The following is a 20,598-nucleotide window of genomic DNA, read 5'->3' as shown; positions in this document are numbered from 1 at the left end:
GTCCACCTTCTTCCCGTTTTTGAAGATAGGAACAACATTTGCACTTCTCTAGTCTTCTGAAACTTCTACTGTTCACTGTTCTCCAATAATTTTCAAAATTTATGGAGTGGTTCAATAGTTTCCTCTGCTATCTCCTTCAGTACCCTAGGATGTAATTCATCTGGACCTGGATACTTGAATTTATTTACAGTATGATAGCACTTATATTATGTTCATTTATGTTAGTGAAGAATTTCCCTGTCTTGCATCATTCTCCCTTCTAAAAGGTCACCTATTTTGCTTGTACTGTTGATCCATGCACAGATTGTTAAAACAAAAAACTTTGTAATGAGTGCTTCCTTCTACATTTTTAAGTCCTTTATTCCCTATCATCCACTCTGAAGAAGCTTAAATCAGTCTTGGTTAAAACAAGATGGCCTGCCAGCTCACTGAAATATCAAGTTACAGCTCTTTTTTTAACTATATGGAGGGGGAAGAAGAGTGAGGAACACGCAGTACAGTGTATATTGAAAGATCAGGCAGGCACAAGCAGATCGTGCTGCAGCTTCTAGCAAGTTTATTTCACTTCAGTGCTGGATTCACAGCAACGCTACTCAGTACTGCTGTATAATGTTTTCCATGTACCGTATATACATAAAAATTGTGCCTTTAAATTGAATAAATAATAATTAGATGGACTCAGTAAAACCCCTCAAATACCACAAACAGTACCTACAGTCATGGCCAAAAGTATTCACACCCCTGCAATTCTGTCAGATAATACTCAGTTTCTTCCTGAAAATGATTGCAAACACAAATTCTTTGGTATTATTATCTTCATTTAATTTGTCTTAAATGAAAAAACACTAAAAGAATTGTCCCAAAGCCAAATTGGATATAATTCCACACCAAACATAAAAAGGGGGTGGACAAAAGTATTGGCGCTGTTCGAAAAATCATGTGATGCTTCTCTAATTTGTGTAATTAACAGCACCTGTAACTTACCTGTGGCACCTAACAGGTGTTGGCAATAACTAAATCACACTTGCAGCCAGTTGACATGGATTAAAGTTGACTCAACCTCTGTCCTGTGTCCTTGTGTGTACCACATTGAGCATGGAGAAAAGAAAGAAGACCAAAGAACTGTCTGAGGACTTGAGAAACCAAATTGTGAGGAAGCATGAGCAATCTCAAGGCTACAAGTCCATCTCTAAAGACCTGAATGTTCCTGTGTCTACCGTGCGCAGTGTCATCAAGAAGTTTAAAGCCCATGGCACTGTGGCTAACCTCCCTAGATGTGGACGGAAAAGAAAAATTGACAAGAGATTTCAACGCAAGATTGTGTGGATGTTGGATAAAGAACCTCGACTAACATCCTAACAAGTTCAAGCTGCCCTGCAGTCCGAGGGTACAACAGTGTCAACCCGTACTATCCGTCGGCGTCTGAATGAAAAGGGACTTTATGGTTGGAAACCCAGGAAGACTCTACTTCTTACCCCGAGACATAAAAAGCCAGGCTGGAGTTTGCCAAACCTTACCTGAAAAAGCCTAAAACGTTTTGGAAGAATGTTCTCTGGTCAGATGAGACAAAAGTAGAGCTTTTTGGGCAAAGGCATCAACATAGAGTTTACATGAGAAAAAAAGAGGCATTCAAAGAAAAGAACCCGGTCCCTACAGTCAAACATGGCGGAGGTTCCCTGATGTTTTGGGGTTGCTTTGCTGCCTCTGGCATTGGACTGCTTGACCGTGTGCATGGCATTATGAAGTCTGAAGACTGCCAACAAATTTTGCAGCATAATGTAGGGCCCAGTATGAGAAAGCTGGGTCTCCCTCAGAGGTCATGGGTCTTCCAGCAGGACAATGACCCAAAACACACTTCAAAAAGCACTAGAAAATGGTTTGAGAGAAAGCACTGGAGACTTCTAAGGTGGCCAGCAATGAGTCCAGACCTGAATCCCATAGAACACCTGTGGAGAGATCTAAAAATGGCAGTTTGGAGAAGGCATCCTTCAAATATCAGGGACCTGGAGCAGTTTGCCAAAGAAGAATGGTCTAAAATTCCAGCAGAGCATTGTAAGAAACTCATTGATGGTTACCTGAAGCGGTTGGTCGCAGTTATTTTGGCTAAAGGTTGTGCAACCAAGTATTAAGCTGAGGGTGCCAATACTTTTGTCTGGCCCATTTTTGGAATTTTGTGTGAAATGATCAATCTTTTGCTTTTTGCTTCATTCTCTTTTGTGTTTTTTCATTTAAGACAAATTAAATGAAGATAATAATACCAAAGAATTTGTGTTTGCAATCATTTTCAGGAAGAAACTGAGTATTATCTGACAGAATTGCAGGGGTGTCAATACTTTTGGCCATGACTGTACCTACGTACAGTATCCCTGTAAGACCCTAATACTTAGCTGTCCGTACCTGATCTGCTTAGGTCGGCACCCTAAAATTGCGTAATGATGTCCCTACTCTACATAGGCTAAACCCTGTTGTTCCCTAATATGGCACTAAAAGGCTGCAAAGTAAAATGATGGTAAATAATTTCTTAGCTTATGGATAATGCTATGGGAATAACGAAAAGGTAAGCATAGAGTATCAACTATATAATTGTCTAAGGGTCACTTCCGTCTGTCTTTCTGTCTGTCTTTCTGTCTGTCTGTCACGGATATTAATTGGTTGCGGCCTCTGTCTGTCATGGAAATCCAAGTCGCTGGTTGTGGCAAAACGCCCACGACCAATCAGCGACGGACACAGTCCGGCGGCAAAATGGCCGCACTTTCCTCCCCGCAGTCAGTGCCCGCTCCATACTCCCCTCCATAGTTACATAGTTATTAAGGTTGAAGGAAGACTGTAAGTCCATCTAGTTCAACCCATAGCCTAACCTAACATGCCCTAACATGTTGATCCAGAGGAAGGCAAAAAAACCCCATGTGGCAAAGAGTAACTCCACCATGGGGAAAAAAATTCCTTCCCGACTCCACATACGGCAATCAGAATAGTTCCCTGGATCAACGCCTTATCAAGGAATCTAGTGTATATACCCTGTAACATTAAACTTTTCCAGAAAGGCATCCAGTCCCCTCTTAAATTTAATTAATGAATCACTCATTACAACATTATACGGCAGAGAGTTCCATAGTCTCACTGCTCTTACAGTAAAGAATCCGCGTCTGTTATTATGCTTAAACCTTCTTTCCTCCAGACGTAGAGGATGCCCCCTTGTCCCTGTCTCAGGTCTATGATTAAAAAGATCATCAGAAAGGTCTTTGTACTGTCCCCTCATATATTTATACATTAAAATAAGATCACCCCTTAGTCTTCGTTTTTCCAAACTAAATAGCCCCAAGTGTAATAACCTATCTTGGTATTGCAGACCCCCCAGTCCTCTAATAACCTTGGTCGCTCTTCTCTGCACCCGCTCCAGTTCAGCTATGTCTTTCTTATACACCGGAGACCAGAACTGTGCACAGTATTCTAAGTGTGGTCTAACTAGTGACTTGTATAGAGGTAAAATTATGTTCTCATGAGCATCTATGCCTCTTTTAATACATCCCATTATTTTATTTGCCTTTGTAGCAGCTGCCTGACACTGGCCACTGAATATGAGTTTGTCATCCACCCATACACCCAGGTCTTTTTCATTGACGGTTTTGCCCAGAGTTTTAGAATTAAGCATATAGTTATACATCTTATTACTTCTACCCAAGTGCATGACCTTACATTTATCCCCATTAAAGCTCATTTGCCATTTATCAGCCCAAGCTTCTAGTTTACATAAATCATCCTGTAATATAAAATTGTCCTCCCCTGTACTGATTACCCTGCAGAGTTTAGTGTCATCTGCAAATATTGAAATTCTACTCTGAATGTCCCCTACAAGGTCATTAATAAATATGTTAAAAAGAAGAGGGCCCAATACTGACCCCTTGTGGTACCCCACTGCTCACCGCGACCCAGTCCGAGTGTGCTCCATTAATAACCACCCTTTGTTTCTTATCCCTGAGCCAGCTCTCAACCCACTTACACATATTTTCCCCTATCCCCATTACTCTCATTTTATGTAACAACCTTTTGTGTGGCACCGTATCAAAAGCTTTGGAAAAGTCCATATACACTACGTCCACTGGGTTCCCTTTGTCCAGTCCGGAACTTACCTCTTCATAGAAGCTGATCAAATTAGTCTGACATGAACGGTCCCTAGTAAACCCGTGCTGATACTGGGTCATAAGGTTATTCCTCTTCAGATACTCCAGTATAGTATCCCTTAGAATGCCCTCCAGGATTTTACCCACAGTAGAGGTTAAGCTTACTGGCCTATAATTACCAAGTTCAGTTTTTGCCCCTTTTTTGAATATTGGCACCACATTTGCTATACGCCAGTCCTGTGGTACAGACCCTGTTATTATGGAGTCTTTAAAGATTAAAAATAATGGTCTATCAATGACTGTACTTAGTTCCTGCAGTACTCGGGGGTGTATCCCATCCGGGCCCGGAGATTTGTCAATTTTAGTTATTTTTAGACGCCGCTGTACTTCCTGCTGGGTTAAGCAGGTGACATTTAATGGGGAATTTTTATCACTAGTCATTTTGTCTGCCATGGGATTTTCTTTTGTAAATACTGATGGAAAAAAAGTCATTTAGCATATTGGCTTTTTCCTCATCCTCATCCACCATTTCACCCAGACTATTTTTAAGGGGGCCAACACTGTCATTTTTTAGTTTCTTACTATTTATATAGTTAAAGAATATTTTGGGATTATTTTTACTCTCTCTGGCAATGAGTCTCTCTGTCTCAATCTTTGCTGCCTTGATTTGCTTTTTACAGAATTTATTTAATTTTCTGTATTTATTTAATGCCTCTTCACTACCTACTTCCTTTAATTCTCTAAATGCTTTCTTTTTGTCCCTTATTGCGCCCCGTACAGCTCTATTTAGCCATATTGGTTTCCTCCTATTTCTAGTATGTTTATTCCCATACGGTATATACTGTGCACAGGTCCTATCCAGGATGCTAATAAACGTCTGCCATTTTCTTTGTGTATTTTTGTGTCTCAGGATATCGTCCCAGTTAATTGCACCAAGATCCTCTCTCATCCGTTGGAAATTTGCCCTCCTGAAGTTTAGTGTCCTTGTCACCCCTCTACTACACATCTTATTAAAGGAGACATGAAAACTTATTATTTTGTGATCACTATTCCCCAAGTGACCCCCAACCCTTATATTTGATATGCGGTCTGGCCTGTTGGTTAATATTAGGTCTAGCAGTGCCCCCCTCCTTGTTGGGTCCTGAACCAGTTGTGAAAGGTAATTGTCTCTCATAGTTGTCAAAAACCGATTACCTTTGCTGGAACTGCAGGTTTCTGTTCCCCAATCTATTTCAGGGTAGTTGAAGTCCCCCATAATAATGACTTCTCCTTGAGTCGCAGCTTCATCTATTTGCTTTACGAGGATATTCTCCATTGTTTCCATTAGTTTTGGAGATTTATAACAAACCCCTATCAGTAATTTATTATTTTTTCCCCCTCCCCTTATCTCCACCCACAGGGACTCTACATTTTCATTAGATTCACCTATATTATCACGCAGGATGGGTTTTAAGGAAGATTTTACATATAGACACACCCCTCCCCCTCGCTTATCTGTACGGTCATTTCTGAACAGGCTATAGCCCTGCAAGTTAACAGCCCAGTCATGGCTCTCATCCAGTCATGTTTCAGATATCCCCACCATGTCATAATTACGCTCCAACAACATTAGTTCTAATTCATCCATTTTGTTGGCGAGGCTTCTGGCATTAGTATACATGCACTTGATGTTACTCTCTGTACCTCTATTCTTTCTTAAATTACTAACTGTTCTAACCCCACCCCCCATGCCACCGCCACCCCCAACTTCCTTATTTGTGCCCAGGTCTCTATCTGCACTATCTTCCCCTCCTATAAAATGAATACCCTCCCCCCCAATCCCTAGTTTAAACACTCCTCCAACCTTCTAACCATTTTCTCCCCCAGCACAGCTGCACCTTCCCCATTGAGGTGCAGCCCGTCCCTAGCGTACAACCTGTAGCCAACTGAGAAGTCGGCCCAGTTCTGCAGGAACCCAAACCCCTCCTTCCTACACCAATTCTTGAGCCACTTATTAACCTCCCTAATCTCCCGTTGCCTCTCTGGCGTGGCACGTGGTACAGGCAGTATTTCGGAAAATACCACGTTGGAGGTCCTTGCTTTCAGCTTGCAGCCTAATTCCCTGAAATCATCTTTAAGGACCTTCCACCTACCTCTAACTTTGTCATTTGTGCCAATGTGCACCATGACCGCTGGGTCCTCACCAGCCCCTCCCAGTAATCTGTCCACCCGATCAGCGATGTGTCGGACTCGAGCGCCAGGTAGGCAGCACACCGTCCGACGATCCCTGTCTTTGTGACAGATTGCCCTATCTGTTCCCCTAATAATTGAGTCCCCCACTACCAGCACCTGTCTGGCCTGCCCTGCTCTCCTATTTCCCTCCTTACTGGAGCAGTCACTCCTCCGGCTTTCAGAGGACATGCCTGGCTGCAGCAGTGCTACCCCTGTACTGGCACCCCCCTCATCTGCCAACTTAGCAAACTTATTGGGGTGTGCCAGATCAGGACTAGCCTCCCTGGCACTCTTCCCTCTACCCCGCCTTCTATCTGTCACCCAGCTAACTGCCACACTGTCCTGCAGCTCCATCCTACCATCCCCCTCCTCATCTATCCCATTGAGCGTCTGCTCTGTGAGCAGAAGACTCCTCTCCATATTGTCTATGGATCTCAGTGTTGCCAGCTGCACATTTAGATCCAGTATCTGGGTTTCCAAATGCACAATGTGCTCACATCTCGCACAGCAGTATGCACCCTCGACCGGCTGGTCAAGGACTGCATACATGTGGCAAGATGTGCACTGGATGGCATTAACAATTGAGGAGCACATTTCCTAATGGGGATTGCACCACACAGAAACGTTAATTAACCCCTTCCCGACCTTTGACGCCACGTAGGCGTCATGAAAGTCGGTGCCAATCCGACCCATGACGCCTATGTGGCGTCATGGCGGGAATGCTTCCCTGCGGGTCCGGTGACCGGGGTCATTCAAATGTCACCGTACCCGCAGGTGCAGGGGGACCTGTACTTCACCCCAGGGGGGGTGGCTTTGCCCCCCCGGGTCTACGATCGCTCCCGGTGACCTTTTTTTAACCCCCTCCAGCTCTGATTGGAGCTAGCGTCCTTGTGACGCTAGCTCTCCAATCAGACCTGGAGGGGCGGAGTAAAATAGCTCTGTCCTCGTTCTCCAGACTCATCCCATTGCTGGAAGCTGGAGAACGAGGACCCACCCCTCATACCTCCCGCCGATCGCCGCCGATTGCCGCCGCTGCCTTGCCGCGTGTGCCGCTTGTGCTCCTGCCGCCGCCGCCGCTGCCGCCTGTGCTCCTGCTGCCGCTGCCAGGTACTCCCCTCTCTGCCATCCACCTCTGCGCTCTGCCCCCCTGATCACCCTCCCCCCAGATCTTACCCCCTGCCCCCCTTTTCAACCCCCCCCTGCTGCTGCTGCCAACTCCATCATCCCAGCTCCCCTAGCTCCTGACAGCCCCCGCCTGCCCCCTGGTGATCACCCCTTGCCCCCCTGATCACCCCCTGCCCCCCTGATCACCCCCTGCCCCCCTGATCACCCCCCCGCCCCCCTGATCACCCCCTGCTGCTGCCGCAGATTTCATCTGCTCCTGCTGCATTGCCTCAGCCCCCCCGTGCCTGACAGCCCCCTCCTGCCCCTCAGTGTTCACCCACTGCCCCCCTGATCACCCCCTGCCCCCCTAATCACCCCCGATCACCCCCTGCTGCTGCTGCTACCGCTGATTCCATCTGCTGTTGCATCGCTTCTGCCCCCCCGCACCTGACAGCCCCCTCCTATCCCCCCCTGATCACCCCCTGCCCCCCTGATCACCCCCCCGCCCCCCTGATCACCCCCTGCTGCTGCCGCAGATTTCATCTGCTCCTGCTGCATTGCCTCAGCCCCCCCGTGCCTGACAGCCCCCTCCTGCCCCTCAGTGTTCACCCACTGCCCCCCGATCACCCACTGCCCCCCTGATCACCCCCTGCCCCCCTGATCACCCCCTGCCCCCCTAATCACCCCCGATCACCCCCTGCTGCTGCTGCTACCGCTGATTCCATCTGCTGTTGCATCGCTTCTGCCCCCCCGCACCTGACAGCCCCCTCCTATCCCCCAGTGATCACCCCCTGCCCCCCTCATCACCCCCTGCCCCCCTCATCACCCCCTGCCCCCCTAATCACCCCCTGCCCCCCTGATCACCCCCTGCCTTCCTGATCACCCCCCCCGTCCCCCTGATCACCCCTGCTGCCGCGGATTCATTTTGCTGCTGCTACTGCATCGCCTCTGCCCCTCGCGCCTGATAGCCCCCTCCTGCCCCCCCTGATCACCCCCTACCCCCCTGATCACCCCCCGTCCCCCTGATCACCCCCCGCTGCTGCCGCAGATTCCATCTGCTGCTGCTGCATCGCCTCTGCCCTCCCACGCCTGACAGCCCCCTCCTGTCCCCCGGTGTTCACCCCCTGCCCCCCTGATCACCCCCTGCCCCCCTGATCACCCCCTGCCCCCCTGATCACCCCCCCGCCCCCCTGATCACCCCCTGCTGCTGCCGCAGATTTCATCTGCTCCTGCTGCATTGCCTCAGCCCCCCCACGCCTGACAGCCCCCTCCTGTCCCCCGGTGTTCACCCACTGCCCCCCTGATCACCCACTGCCCCCCTGATCACCCACTGCCCCCCTGATCACCCCCTGCCCCCCTGATCACCCCCTGCTGCCGCCGATTCCATCTGCTGCTGCATCGCCTCTGCCCCCTGCGCGCCTGACAGCCCCCTGCGCGCCTGACAGCCCCCTGCGCGCCTGACAGCCCCCTGCGCGCCTGACAGCCCCCTGCGCGCCTGACAGCCCCCTGCGCGCCTGACAGCCCCCTGCGCGCCTGACAGCCCCCTGCGCGCCTGACAGCCCCCTGCGCGCCTGACAGCCCCCTGCGCGCCTGACAGCCCCCTGCGCGCCTGACAGCCCCCGCGCGCCTGACAGCCCCCGCGCGCCTGACAGCCCCCGCGCGCCTGACAGCCCCCGCGCGCCTGACAGCCCCCGCGCGCCTGACAGCCCCCGCGCGCCTGACAGCCCCCGCGCGCCTGACAGCCCCCGCGCGCCTGACAGCCCCCGCGCGCCTGACAGCCCCCGCGCGCCTGACAGCCCCCGCGCGCCTGACAGCCCCCTCCTGCAGTGGAAAGTTTCACCAAACACTCGCACATACACACACACACGCACACTATAATAAAGTTTTTTTTACACACACCACACACACAATGTCCCGCTCATCCCAGTCCCAGTCACAAAGGCTGTACTCAGCTGAGGAGGCATATTCCTTTCTTGCCTCCGAAGCTGATAGTGAGGGTGAGGACCCCACTTTTCTGTATTCCTCCCACTCTTCCTCCTCCAGTGACACGGACTCGCCACCCCCAAGATGTCGCAGGATGAGAAATCGCCCGGAGCCCAGCGGAGGAGAGCCGGAGCCCAGGGGAGAAGACACACAGCCAAGGGTGAGTATCCCCCAACCTAGTGCTAGTCACGCCCAACCTAGCACTAGTGCCCCCACCTGGACCCCCGTCCCTGAAAGTTTTGCTCCACGGATTCCTGATTTCATTCCCCAATCAGGAATCCAATTTGAGACTGCCAACCTCAGGGAAATAGACTTTTTCAAAGTCTTTTTCTCCGAGTCAATTGTCAGTCTCATGGTGGAGCAAACAAATTTGTACGCCCTGCAATTTTTTGCCGAAAACCCAAGTTCATCATTTACTACTTGGAATTCCGTTGACTCCGTAGAAATGATGAAATATTGGGGACTGGTCCTTCACATGGGGATTGTGAAGAAACCAGAAATTCGCCAATACTGGAGTACTGATATTTTATATCAAACTCCAATATATGGCATGGTTATGAATCGCAAACGGTTTGAGGCGATTCATAAATTTCTTCATTTTAGGGACAACACTGACATCCTTCCCCGCGGTGACCCGAATTTTGACAGACTGTTCAAAATTCGGCCTGTCATCGAACACTTCAGCAACAAGTTTGCTGAAGTGTACATTCCCCAAAGGGAAATTTGTGTGGATGAATCCCTCATCCACTTCAAAGGGCGGCTTCAGTTCCGTCAGTACCTGCCCAGCAAACGGGCAAGGTACGGGATTAAGCTCTATAAGCTCTGCGAGAGTACCTCAGGGTACACGCTCAGCTTTAGAGTTTATCAAGGAAAGGACAGCAGTATCCAGCCCCCAGAATGTCCACCCGCTCTGGGGGTGAGTGGGAAAATAGTGTGGGATTTGGTTCACCCACTGCTTGATAAAGGTTACCATCTGTACGTTGATAACTTTTATACAAGCATCCCACTCTTTCAATCCCTCTCTGCCAGAGCTACCGTCGCTTGCGGTACTGTGCGCAGAAACAAGAGGGGTCTCCCTTTGTCGCTAATTGAGCAGGTTCTCCCAAAGGGTGAGAGCCGGGCCCAATGTAGCGGCAACATGCTTGTGGTCAAGTTCAAAGACAAAAGGGACGTCTTTTTCTTGACCACAATCCATGGTCCCGGCACCACGGCCACCACCGTTCGAGGTACCCCAGCACAGGTCCACAAACCGGACTGTGCCCTGGGGTACAACAAACACATGGGGGGAGTTGATCTTTCTGATCAAGTCCTCCAGCCCTATAGTGCCATGCGGAAAACGAAGGTGTGGTATAAAAAACTGGCTGTGCACATCGTACAAATGGCACTGTATAACGCATACGTGCTATCACGATGTGCAGGCCAGACCAACAACACCTTCCTTCAGTTCCAGGAGGTGGTGATAAAGGCCCTGATGTTTGGAGGCGAGGAAGGAGCGGGCCCCAGCACCCCTGGAACTCAAGGTTCCCGTGTGGTACCAGGGCAACATTTTCCCTGTGAGGGGAGAGCAAAAAAAAGGTGCCGGGTGTGCTATAAAAGGGGGATAAGAAGGGAAACTCGTTTCCAATGTGAAACGTGTCCCGACAAACCTGGACTGTGTTTGAATGAATGCTTCAGAATTCATCACACGTCCGTGGACTAGCCACATCCTGATATTCCACTACAGAACTCACCCACACCAGGCTGATATACACAACACCACACACACACACACACCAACCTGACGTACACTACACCACACACCAACCTGACGTACACTACACCACACACCCCAACCTGACGTAGTGTACGTCAGGTTGGTGTGTATGGCGTAGTGTACGTCAGGTTGGTGTGTGGTGTGGTATAGTGTACGTCAGGTTGGTGTGTGTGTATGGTGTACACTACACCACACACCAACCTGACGTACACTACACCACACACCCCAACCTGACGTAGTGTACGTCAGGTTGGTGTGTATGGCGTAGTGTACGTCAGGTTGGTGTGTGGTGTGGTATAGTGTACGTCAGGTTGGTGTGTGTGTATGGTGTACACTACACCACACACACACCAACCTGACGTACACTACACCACACACCAACCTGACGTACACTACACCACACACCCCAACCTGACGTAGTGTACGTCAGGTTGGTGTGTATGGCGTAGTGTACGTCAGGTTGGTGTGTGGTGTGGTATAGTGTACGTCAGGTTGGTGTGTGTGTATGGTGTACACTACACCACACACCAACCTGATGTACACTACACCACACACCCCAACCTGACGTAGTGTACGTCAGGTTGGTGTGTATGGCGTAGTGTACGTCAGGTTGGTGTGTGGTGTGGTATAGTGTACGTCCGGTTGGTGTGTGTGTATGGTGTACACTACACCACACACACACCAACCTGACGTACACTACACCACACACCAACCTGACGTACACTACACCACACACCAACCTGACGTACACTACACCACACACCAACCTGACGTACACTACACCACACACCCCAACCTGACGTAGTGTACGTCAGGTTGGTGTGTATGGCGTAGTGTACGTCAGGTTGGTGTGTGGTGTGGTATAGTGTACGTCCGGTTGGTGTGTGTGTATGGTGTACACTACACCACACACACACCAACCTGACGTACACTACACCACACACCAACCTGACGTACACTACACCACACACCCCAACCTGACGTAGTGTACGTCAGGTTGGTGTGTATGGCGTAGTGTACGTCAGGTTGGTGTGTAGTGTGGTATAGTGTACGTCAGGTTGGTGTGTGTGTATGGTGTACACTACACCACACACACCAACCTGACGTACACTACACCACACACCAATCTGACGTACACAACACCACACACCCCAACCTGACGTAGTGTACGTCAGGTTGGTGTGTATGGCGTAGTGTACGTCAGGTTGGTGTGTGGTGTGGTATAGTGTACGTCAGGTTGGTGTGTGTGTATGGTGTACACTACACCACACACACCAACCTGACGTACACTACACCACACACCAACCTGACGTACACTACACCACACACCCCAACCTGACGTAGTGTACGTCAGGTTGGTGTGTATGGCGTAGTGTACGTCAGGTTGGTGTGTGGTGTGGTATAGTGTACGTCCGGTTGGTGTGTGTGTATGGTGTACACTACACCACACACACCAACCTGACGTACACTACACCACACACCAACCTGACGTACACTACACCACACACCCCAACCTGACGTAGTGTACGTCAGGTTGGTGTGTATGGCGTAGTGTACGTCAGGTTGGTGTGTGGTGTGGTATAGTGTACGTCAGGTTGGTGTGTGTGTATGGTGTACACTACACCACACACACCAACCTGACGTACACTACACCACACACCAACCTGACGTACACTACACCACACACCCCAACCTGACGTAGTGTACGTCAGGTTGGTGTGTATTGCGTAGTGTACGTCAGGTTGGTGTGTGGTGTGGTATAGTGTACGTCAGGTTGGTGTGTGTGTATGGTGTACACTACACCACACACACACCAACCTGACGTACACTACACCACACACCAACCTGATGTACACTACACCACACACCCCAACCTGACGTAGTGTACGTCAGGTTGGTGTGTATGGCGTAGTGTACGTCAGGTTGGTGTGTAGTGTGGTATAGTGTACGTCAGGTTGGTGTGTGTGTATGGTGTACACTACACCACACACACCAACCTGACGTACACTACACCACACACCAACCTGACGTACACTACACACACCAACCTGACGTACACTACACCACACACCCCAACCTGACGAAGTGTGTCAGGTGGGTGTGTATGGCGTGTACGTCAGGTTGGTGTGTAGTTTGGTATAGTGTATGTCAGGTTGGTGTGTGTGGTGAATACTACACCACACACACCAACCTGACATACACTACATACCTTCCACACGCAACATGGTGTCCGCTAATGATTGGAGCTAATTTTCCATTCAAAAAGTGAAATGGCGCTCCTTCCCTTCCGAGCCTTGCCGTGCGCCCAAACAGTGGTTTACCCCCACATGTGAGGTATCGGTGTACTCAGGAGAAATTGCCCAACAAATTTTAGCATCCATTTTATCCTGATGCCCATGTAAAAATGAAAAAAATTGAGGCTAAAATAAAATTTTTGTGAAAAAAAAGTACTTTTTCATTCTTATGGATCAATTTGTGAAGCACCTTGGGGTTCAAAGTGCTCAATATGCATCTAGATAACTTCCTTGGGTGGTCTAGTTTCCAAAATGGGGTCACATGTGGGGGAGCTCCAATGTTTAGGCACACAGGGGCTCTCCAAACGCGACATGGTGTCCGCTAAAGATTGGAGCTAATTTTCCATTCAAAAAGTCAAATGGCGCTCCTTCCCTTCCGAGCTTTGCCGTGCGCCCAAACAGTGGTTTACCCCCACATGTGAGGTATCGGTGTACTCAGGAGAAATTGCCCAACAAATTTTAGCATCCATTTTATCCTGATGCCCATGTAAAAATGAAAAAAATTGAGGCTAAAATAAAATTTTTGTGAAAAAAAGTACTTTTTCATTCTTATGGATCAATTTGTGAAGCACCTTGGGGTTCAAAGTGCTCAATATGCATCTAGATAACTTCCTTGGGTGGTCTAGTTTCCAAAATGGGGTCACATGTGGGGGAGCTCCAATGTTTAGGCACACAGGGGCTCTCCAAACGCGACATGGTGTCCGCTAAAGATTGGAGCTAATTTTCCATTCAAAAAGTCAAATGGCGCTCCTTCCCTTCCGAGCTTTGCCGTGCGCCCAAACAGTGGTTCCCCCCCACATATGAGGATTCAGCGTACTCAGGACAAATTGGCCAACAACTTTTGGGTTCCAGTTTCTCCTTTTACCCTTGGGAAAATAAAAAAAATGTTGCTAAAAGATCATTTTTGTGACTAAAAAGTTAAATGTTCATTTTTTCCTTCCATGTTGCTTCTGTTGCTGTGAAACAACTGAAGGGTTAATAAACTACTTGAATGTGGTTTTGAGCACCTTGAGGGGTGCAATTTTTAGAATGGTGTCACTTTTGGGTATTTTCAGCCATATAGATCCCTCAAAGTGACTTCAAATGTGAGGTGGTCCCTAAAAAAAATGGTTTTGTAAATTTTGTTGTAAAAATGAGAAATCGTTGGTCAAATTTTAACCCTTATAACTTCTTAGCAAAAAAAAATTTTGTTTCCAAAATTGTGCTGATGTAAAGTAGACATGTGGGAAATGTTATTTATTAACTATTTTGTGTCACATAACTCTCTGGTTTAACAGAATAAAAATTCAAAATGTGAAAATTGCGAAATTTTCAAAATTTTCGCCAAATTTGCATTTTTTTCACAAATAAACGCAAAAATTATCGACCTAAATTTACCACTAACATGAAGCCCAATATGTCACGAAAAAACAATCTCAGAACCGCTAGGATCCGTTGAAGCGTTCCTGAGTTATTACCTCATAAAGGGACACTGGTCAGAATTGCAAAAAACGGCAAGGTCATTAAGGCCAAAATAGGCTGGGTCATGAAGGGGTTAAAAATAAATACAAAGTATTAATTTAAAAAAAAAAAAAAACAGAAGCAATTCCTCCCTTGGAAACTCCCTTATTCCAAAGTCACTGAATCACAAGTCACACACTTACCGCCGTTCACACTTACGCTCAGGTCACACTCAGCTCGTTCACACTCGCTATGCTGAAGATTTATAGTTTTTTTTTTTCTCTCTCTATCTCCCCTCAACAGCAATCAACCTTGCTGTTCAGATGCACTTCCAACTAACCCAGTCAGCCCTCACACAGGGTTAATGCCAGCGTTACCGGAGCGCGGTCGCACTCCGGTTACGCAGCTATTAACCCTGTGTGACCAACTTTTTACTATTGATGCTGCGTATGCGGCTGTCCTCGGCAGTGCAAGCGGCAGGATCCGGTGCCAAGGATGCTATGCGAGAAGGACCTTCCATGATGTCACGGTCATGTGACTGCGACGTCATCACAGGTCCTGCACTCATACCAACCCTGGGACCGGAAGCTGCCGCGTGCACCGCACACAGGCGCCAGGACTTCAAGGGGCCTTCGGAAGGTGAGTATATGTTTATTTTTTAATTTAAGTGTTTCTAAACCACGCATATAGTGGCCACATTGCTATATACTACGTGGGCTGTGTTACATACTGCGTGGGCTCTGTTATATACTACATGTCTGTGCTGTATACTATGTAGCTGGGCAATATACAACGTGACTGGGCAGTATACTACGTGACTGGGCAGTATACTATGTGACTGGGCAGTATACTACGTGACTGGGCAGTATACTACGTGACTGGGCAGTATACTACGTGACTGGGCAGTATACTACGTGACTGGGCAGTATACTACGTGACTGGGCAGTATACTACGTGGCTCTGGGCAGTATACTACGTGGCTCTGGGCAGTATACTACGTGGCTCTGGGCAGTATACTACGTGGCTCTGGGCAGTATACTACGTGGCTCTGGGCAGTATACTACGTGGCTCTGGGCAGTATACTACGTGGCTCTGGGCAGTATACTACGTGGCTCTGGGCAGTATACTACGTGGCTCTGGGCAGTATACTACGTGGCTCTGGGCAGTATACTACGTGGCTCTGGGCAGTATACTACGTGGCTCTGGGCTGTATACTACGTCGCTGTGCAATATACTAAATGGGTGGGCAATATAATCCGTGGCTGGGCAATATACTACGTGGGCTGTGCAATATACTACGTGGACATGCATATTCTAGAATACCCGATGCGTTAGAATCGGGCCACCATCTAATATAATCATAGATGGAATAGAATATACTGTAACTCCATAATTTAAGGAGGAATACGTTTTTACAAAACCACGTTACTGACTTGATGCGTCTCCCCCACTCCCCAACCCACCTTGATATATCAGGTTCATCTGAAGGCAAGTCTTCAGTCGGGGGTGGGGGGTGAAAGGAGTGAGGATTGTGCAGTACAGTGAAACATCAGGCAGGCAGATCGTGCTGCAGCTTCTAGCAAGATTATTTCTTTTCAATGCCGGATTCACAGCCATACACCTTAGTACTGTTGTATGATGATCTCCAGTCTACTTTTGTCTGTGTGCTATAAAGAAAGTTGAGTTGGAAATCCTCAGTTTCTGTATCCTCTGTATGGGAGACTCCACAGCAGCCAGTCTCCTCCATAAACAACTGGAAATTAAAGATCGAGCCTGCAGAGGGGAAAACTATTGAAAAATGCAGGATACAAGTCATATGGCCAGAAACTGTTATTCTACATGTATACGCCCGTATCAACTTATTCTGAAAAGTTACTTTAATTGACAGGTCTGCTTTAAGTGTTTTCAATTTTTTTTTTCTTTTATATCTTTAGTGTACTATCGGATACAATCCTTATGGACATCATTTCTGGCTTTCTTGTCTTGCCAAATCGTTTGACCATCCCACTTACCGGTGATCTTCATACAGCAGAACTACGCTCTCCATTGCCTAGGGTGACGTTAATTTTTTCTATATGTAAATAATAGTTCTTTCTTCTTCCCATCTTGTTCCCAGCTATGAAGACTCATCAGCGGAAGTCTGAGGAGCCCGATATGCTACTTGTAGACAAGAGTATCTGTTTGAGAAAAGAGTTTACGTTGCCAGAAATGCAGTGATTTAGGTGCAGACTTTTGGAATAGCGTGGTCATACAACGATACTGGGAGAAGTGATCAGCATGCTGTCACAAATCATTAGAGCCCCATTAGATTGTGCCTTGGGAAGGCAATATCACTGAGTAGGGTTGGGGGAGACTTCTCTCATTTACGGTAGGCTTACATCGGCGTATATAAGGTAGTTGAGATTTTAAGAAAAGTCGGAGAATGTCAGGCGAGACTCGTGTGTTTTTTTTTTTTTCACCTACTATCTCCGTATGACATGCGTATGCTTACATACAGTAATTCTGTTTGTGGCTAGTTTGCTAACTAATAAAGCAGTCTGATATACAGGGTGTGCCATTTATATGGTTACACCTGGGTGGGCCATTTATAAAGTTGCATCCAAAATTGCCAACTTCAAAATGGCCGCCATGGTCACCACCCATCTTGAAAAGTTTTTTTTTTCCCTCCCATATACTAATGTGCCGCAATCAGGAAGATGATATCACCAACCATTTCCATTTTATTTAGGTGTGTCCTTATACATGGCCCACCCTGTAGATAGAAAGAAATGTCAGTGAAATATATAATCAGTGCTATGCATGTGTCGTTTTCTGTACTTATATTTAGCTAATAAATAAAGTAAAAATGGCGTGGAGTCCCACTCATTTTTGTTATGTAGCTCCGACAAAGCAGACAGCTGAGAGTTGGTCTTAATAGTCTAGTAAGGCGGTAATAATAATAATAATTTTATTTATATAGCGCCAACATATTCCGCAGCGCTTTACAAATTATAGAGGGGACTTGTACAGACAATAGACATTACAGCATAACAGAAATCACAGTTCAAAATAGATACCAAGAGGAATGAGGGCCCTGCTCGCAAGCTTACAATCTATGAGGGAAAGGGGAGACACGAGAGGTGGATGGTAACAATTGCTTTAGTTATTTGGACCAGCCATAGTGTAAGGCTCGGGTGTTCATGTAAAGCTGTATGAACCGGTTGACTGCCTAAGTATGTAGCAGTACAGATACAGAGGGCTATTAACTGCATAAAGTGTATGAGAACATGATGCGAGGAACCTGATTTTTTTTTTTTTTTTAATGTGCCACACAGGGAATAGTTAGGTTAGTGCGTTGAGGTGGTAGGCCAATCTGAACAAATGAGTTTTTAGGGCACGCTTAAAACTGTGGGGATTGGGGATTAATCGTATTAACCTAGGTAGTGCATTCCAAAGAATCGGCGCAGCACGTGTAAAGTCTTGGAGAGAGGAGTGGGAGGTTCTTATTATTGAGGATGCTAACCTGAGGTCATTGGCGGAGCGGAGGGCACGGGTAGGGTGGTAGACTGAGACCAGAGAGGAGATGTAGGGTGGTGCTGAGCCATGGAGTGCTTTGTGGATGAGGGTAGTAGTTTTGTACTGGATTCTGGAGTGGATGAGTAGCCAGTGTAATGACTGGCACAAGGTAGAGGCATCGGTGTAACGGTTGGTGAGGAATATGATCCTGGCTGCAGCATTCAGGACAGATTGGAGCGGGGAGAGTTTGGTAAGAGGGAGGCCGATTAGTAGAGAGTTACAATAGTCCAGACGAGAAAGAATAAGTGAAACAGCAAGAGTTTTTGCAGAGTCGAAAGTAAGAAAAGGGCTAATTCTAGAAATGTTTTTGAGATGCAGATAAGAAGAGCAAGCCAGTGATCGGATGTGGGGGGTGAATGAAAGCTCGGAATCAAGTATGACCCCAAGGCAGCGGGCATGTTGCTTTGGATTAATGGTGGAACCGCACACGGAGATGGCAATGTCAGGCAAAGGTAGGTTAATAGAGGGAGACAACATGAGGAGTTCAGTTTTTGACAGTTTCAGTTTCAGATAAAGGGAGGACATGATGTTAGAGACAGCGGTAAGACAATCACTGGTGTTTTCTAAAATTGGGTGTCGTCAGCATAGAGATGGTACTGGAAACCAAATCTACTGATTGTTTGTCCAATAGGGGCAGTATACAAAAAGAAGAGGAGGGGGCCTAGGACTGATCCTTGAGGAACCCCAACAGTAAGGGGAAGGTGAGAGGAGGCGGAACCAGCAAAAGATACAGTGAAGGATTAGTCAGAGAGATAGGAGGAGAACCAGGAGAGAACGGTGTCCTTGAGGCCGATGGAGCGGAGCATAGTGAGGAGGAGCTGATGATCCACAGTGTCAAATGCTGCGGAGAGGTCCAAGAGAATTAGCATGGAGTAGTGACCATTAGATTTAGCTGTTAGTAGATCATTAGAGACTTTAGTGAGGGCAGTTTCAGTAGAGTGTAAAGAGCGGAAACCAGATTGAAGAAGGTCGAGAAGAGAGTTATCTGAGAGATAGCGGGTAAGACGGGAGTGGACCAGGCGTTCAAGGAGTTTAGAGATGAAGGGAAGATTAGAGACAGGTCTATAATTAGCGGCACAGTTTTGATCGAGGGATGGTTTTTTAAGTAATGGATGTATGATGGCATGCTTAAATGAGGATGGATAAATACCGGAAGTGAGAGAAAGGTTGAATGTTTTTGTTAGGTGAGAGGTGACAGCCGGGGAAAGGGACTGGAGGAGATGTGACGGAATGTGGTCACTGGTGCAAGTGGTTGGGCAAGAAGATGCAAGGAGCCTGATTACTTCTTCTTCTGTAACTGAGTCAGAGAGTGAACTAGATGCAGTGGGGGAGTGAGGACAGTGCATGGTGTGAAGAGATTGGGAGAGGATTTCCTGTCGAATGTGGTCAATTTTTTCTTTGAAGTAATTGGCCAGATCGTCAGCGTGGAGATCCGTGGTTGGGGCCTGCTCTCTTGGGTTGAGTAGGGACTGGAAAGTGTCAAAGAGACGTTTAGGGTTATTGGACAGCGAGGTGATGAGGGTGTTGAAATAAGTTTGTTTGGAGAGATGAAGGGCAGAGTTGTATGTTTTTAGCATGAACTTATAATGGATGAAATCTTCGAGTAGATTAGATTTTCTCCACAGACGTTCGGCGCACCTGGAGCACCGCTGCAGGAAACGTGTTTGCAGCGTGTGCCATGGTTGTCGCCGTCTGTGCTGATTTGTTCTATGTATAGGAGGTGCAGCTTCATCCAGGGCACTTAACAGGGTTTCATTGTAATGCTTCAGAGCAGAATGGGGACATGAGATGGAGGAGATTGGGAACAGTGAGGACTGCAAGTTCTTCATAAGTTTCTGGGTGTTAATGGCCTGTATGTTTCTATAAGTGTGGAAAGTGGGGGTGACCTGAGCGGGATGGCAGTTCTTGATAGAGAATGAAAGAAGGTTGTGGTCAGAGAGAGGGAGAGGGGAGTTTGTGAAATCATCCACTGAGCAAAGCCGGGAGAAGACCAAGTCGAGGGAGTTTCCATCTTCATGCGTTGGAGAGTTAGTATGCTGCGAGAGGCCGAAAGAGGAGGTTAGAGATAAAAGGTGAGAAGCAGATGGGGAAGAGGGGAGAAGCAATGGGCATGTTGAAATCACCCATGATGAGGGTG

The 20,598-nt window shown here is 47.7% G+C and overlaps 1 protein-coding gene across 1 annotated transcript in view; it reads left to right on the top strand.

The window, feature by feature from the left end:
• The window catches only part of ESYT1 (extended synaptotagmin 1), a 139,692-nt gene that overhangs the window by 68,716 nt on the left and 50,378 nt on the right, over nucleotides 1-20,598 (top strand). The window contains exon 8 of the mRNA XM_077297549.1: nucleotides 16,841-16,961. Within this exon, the coding sequence (XP_077153664.1) occupies nucleotides 16,841-16,961 (121 nt within the window). The remainder of the gene's footprint in view (nucleotides 1-16,840; nucleotides 16,962-20,598) is intronic.

Source organism: Ranitomeya variabilis, chromosome 3 (assembly GCF_051348905.1).
Source record: "Ranitomeya variabilis isolate aRanVar5 chromosome 3, aRanVar5.hap1, whole genome shotgun sequence".
Taxonomy (NCBI): domain Eukaryota; kingdom Metazoa; phylum Chordata; class Amphibia; order Anura; family Dendrobatidae; genus Ranitomeya; species Ranitomeya variabilis.
The sequence above is the reverse complement of the archived record's forward strand: the minus strand, read 5'-3'. Positions and strand labels throughout refer to the sequence as shown.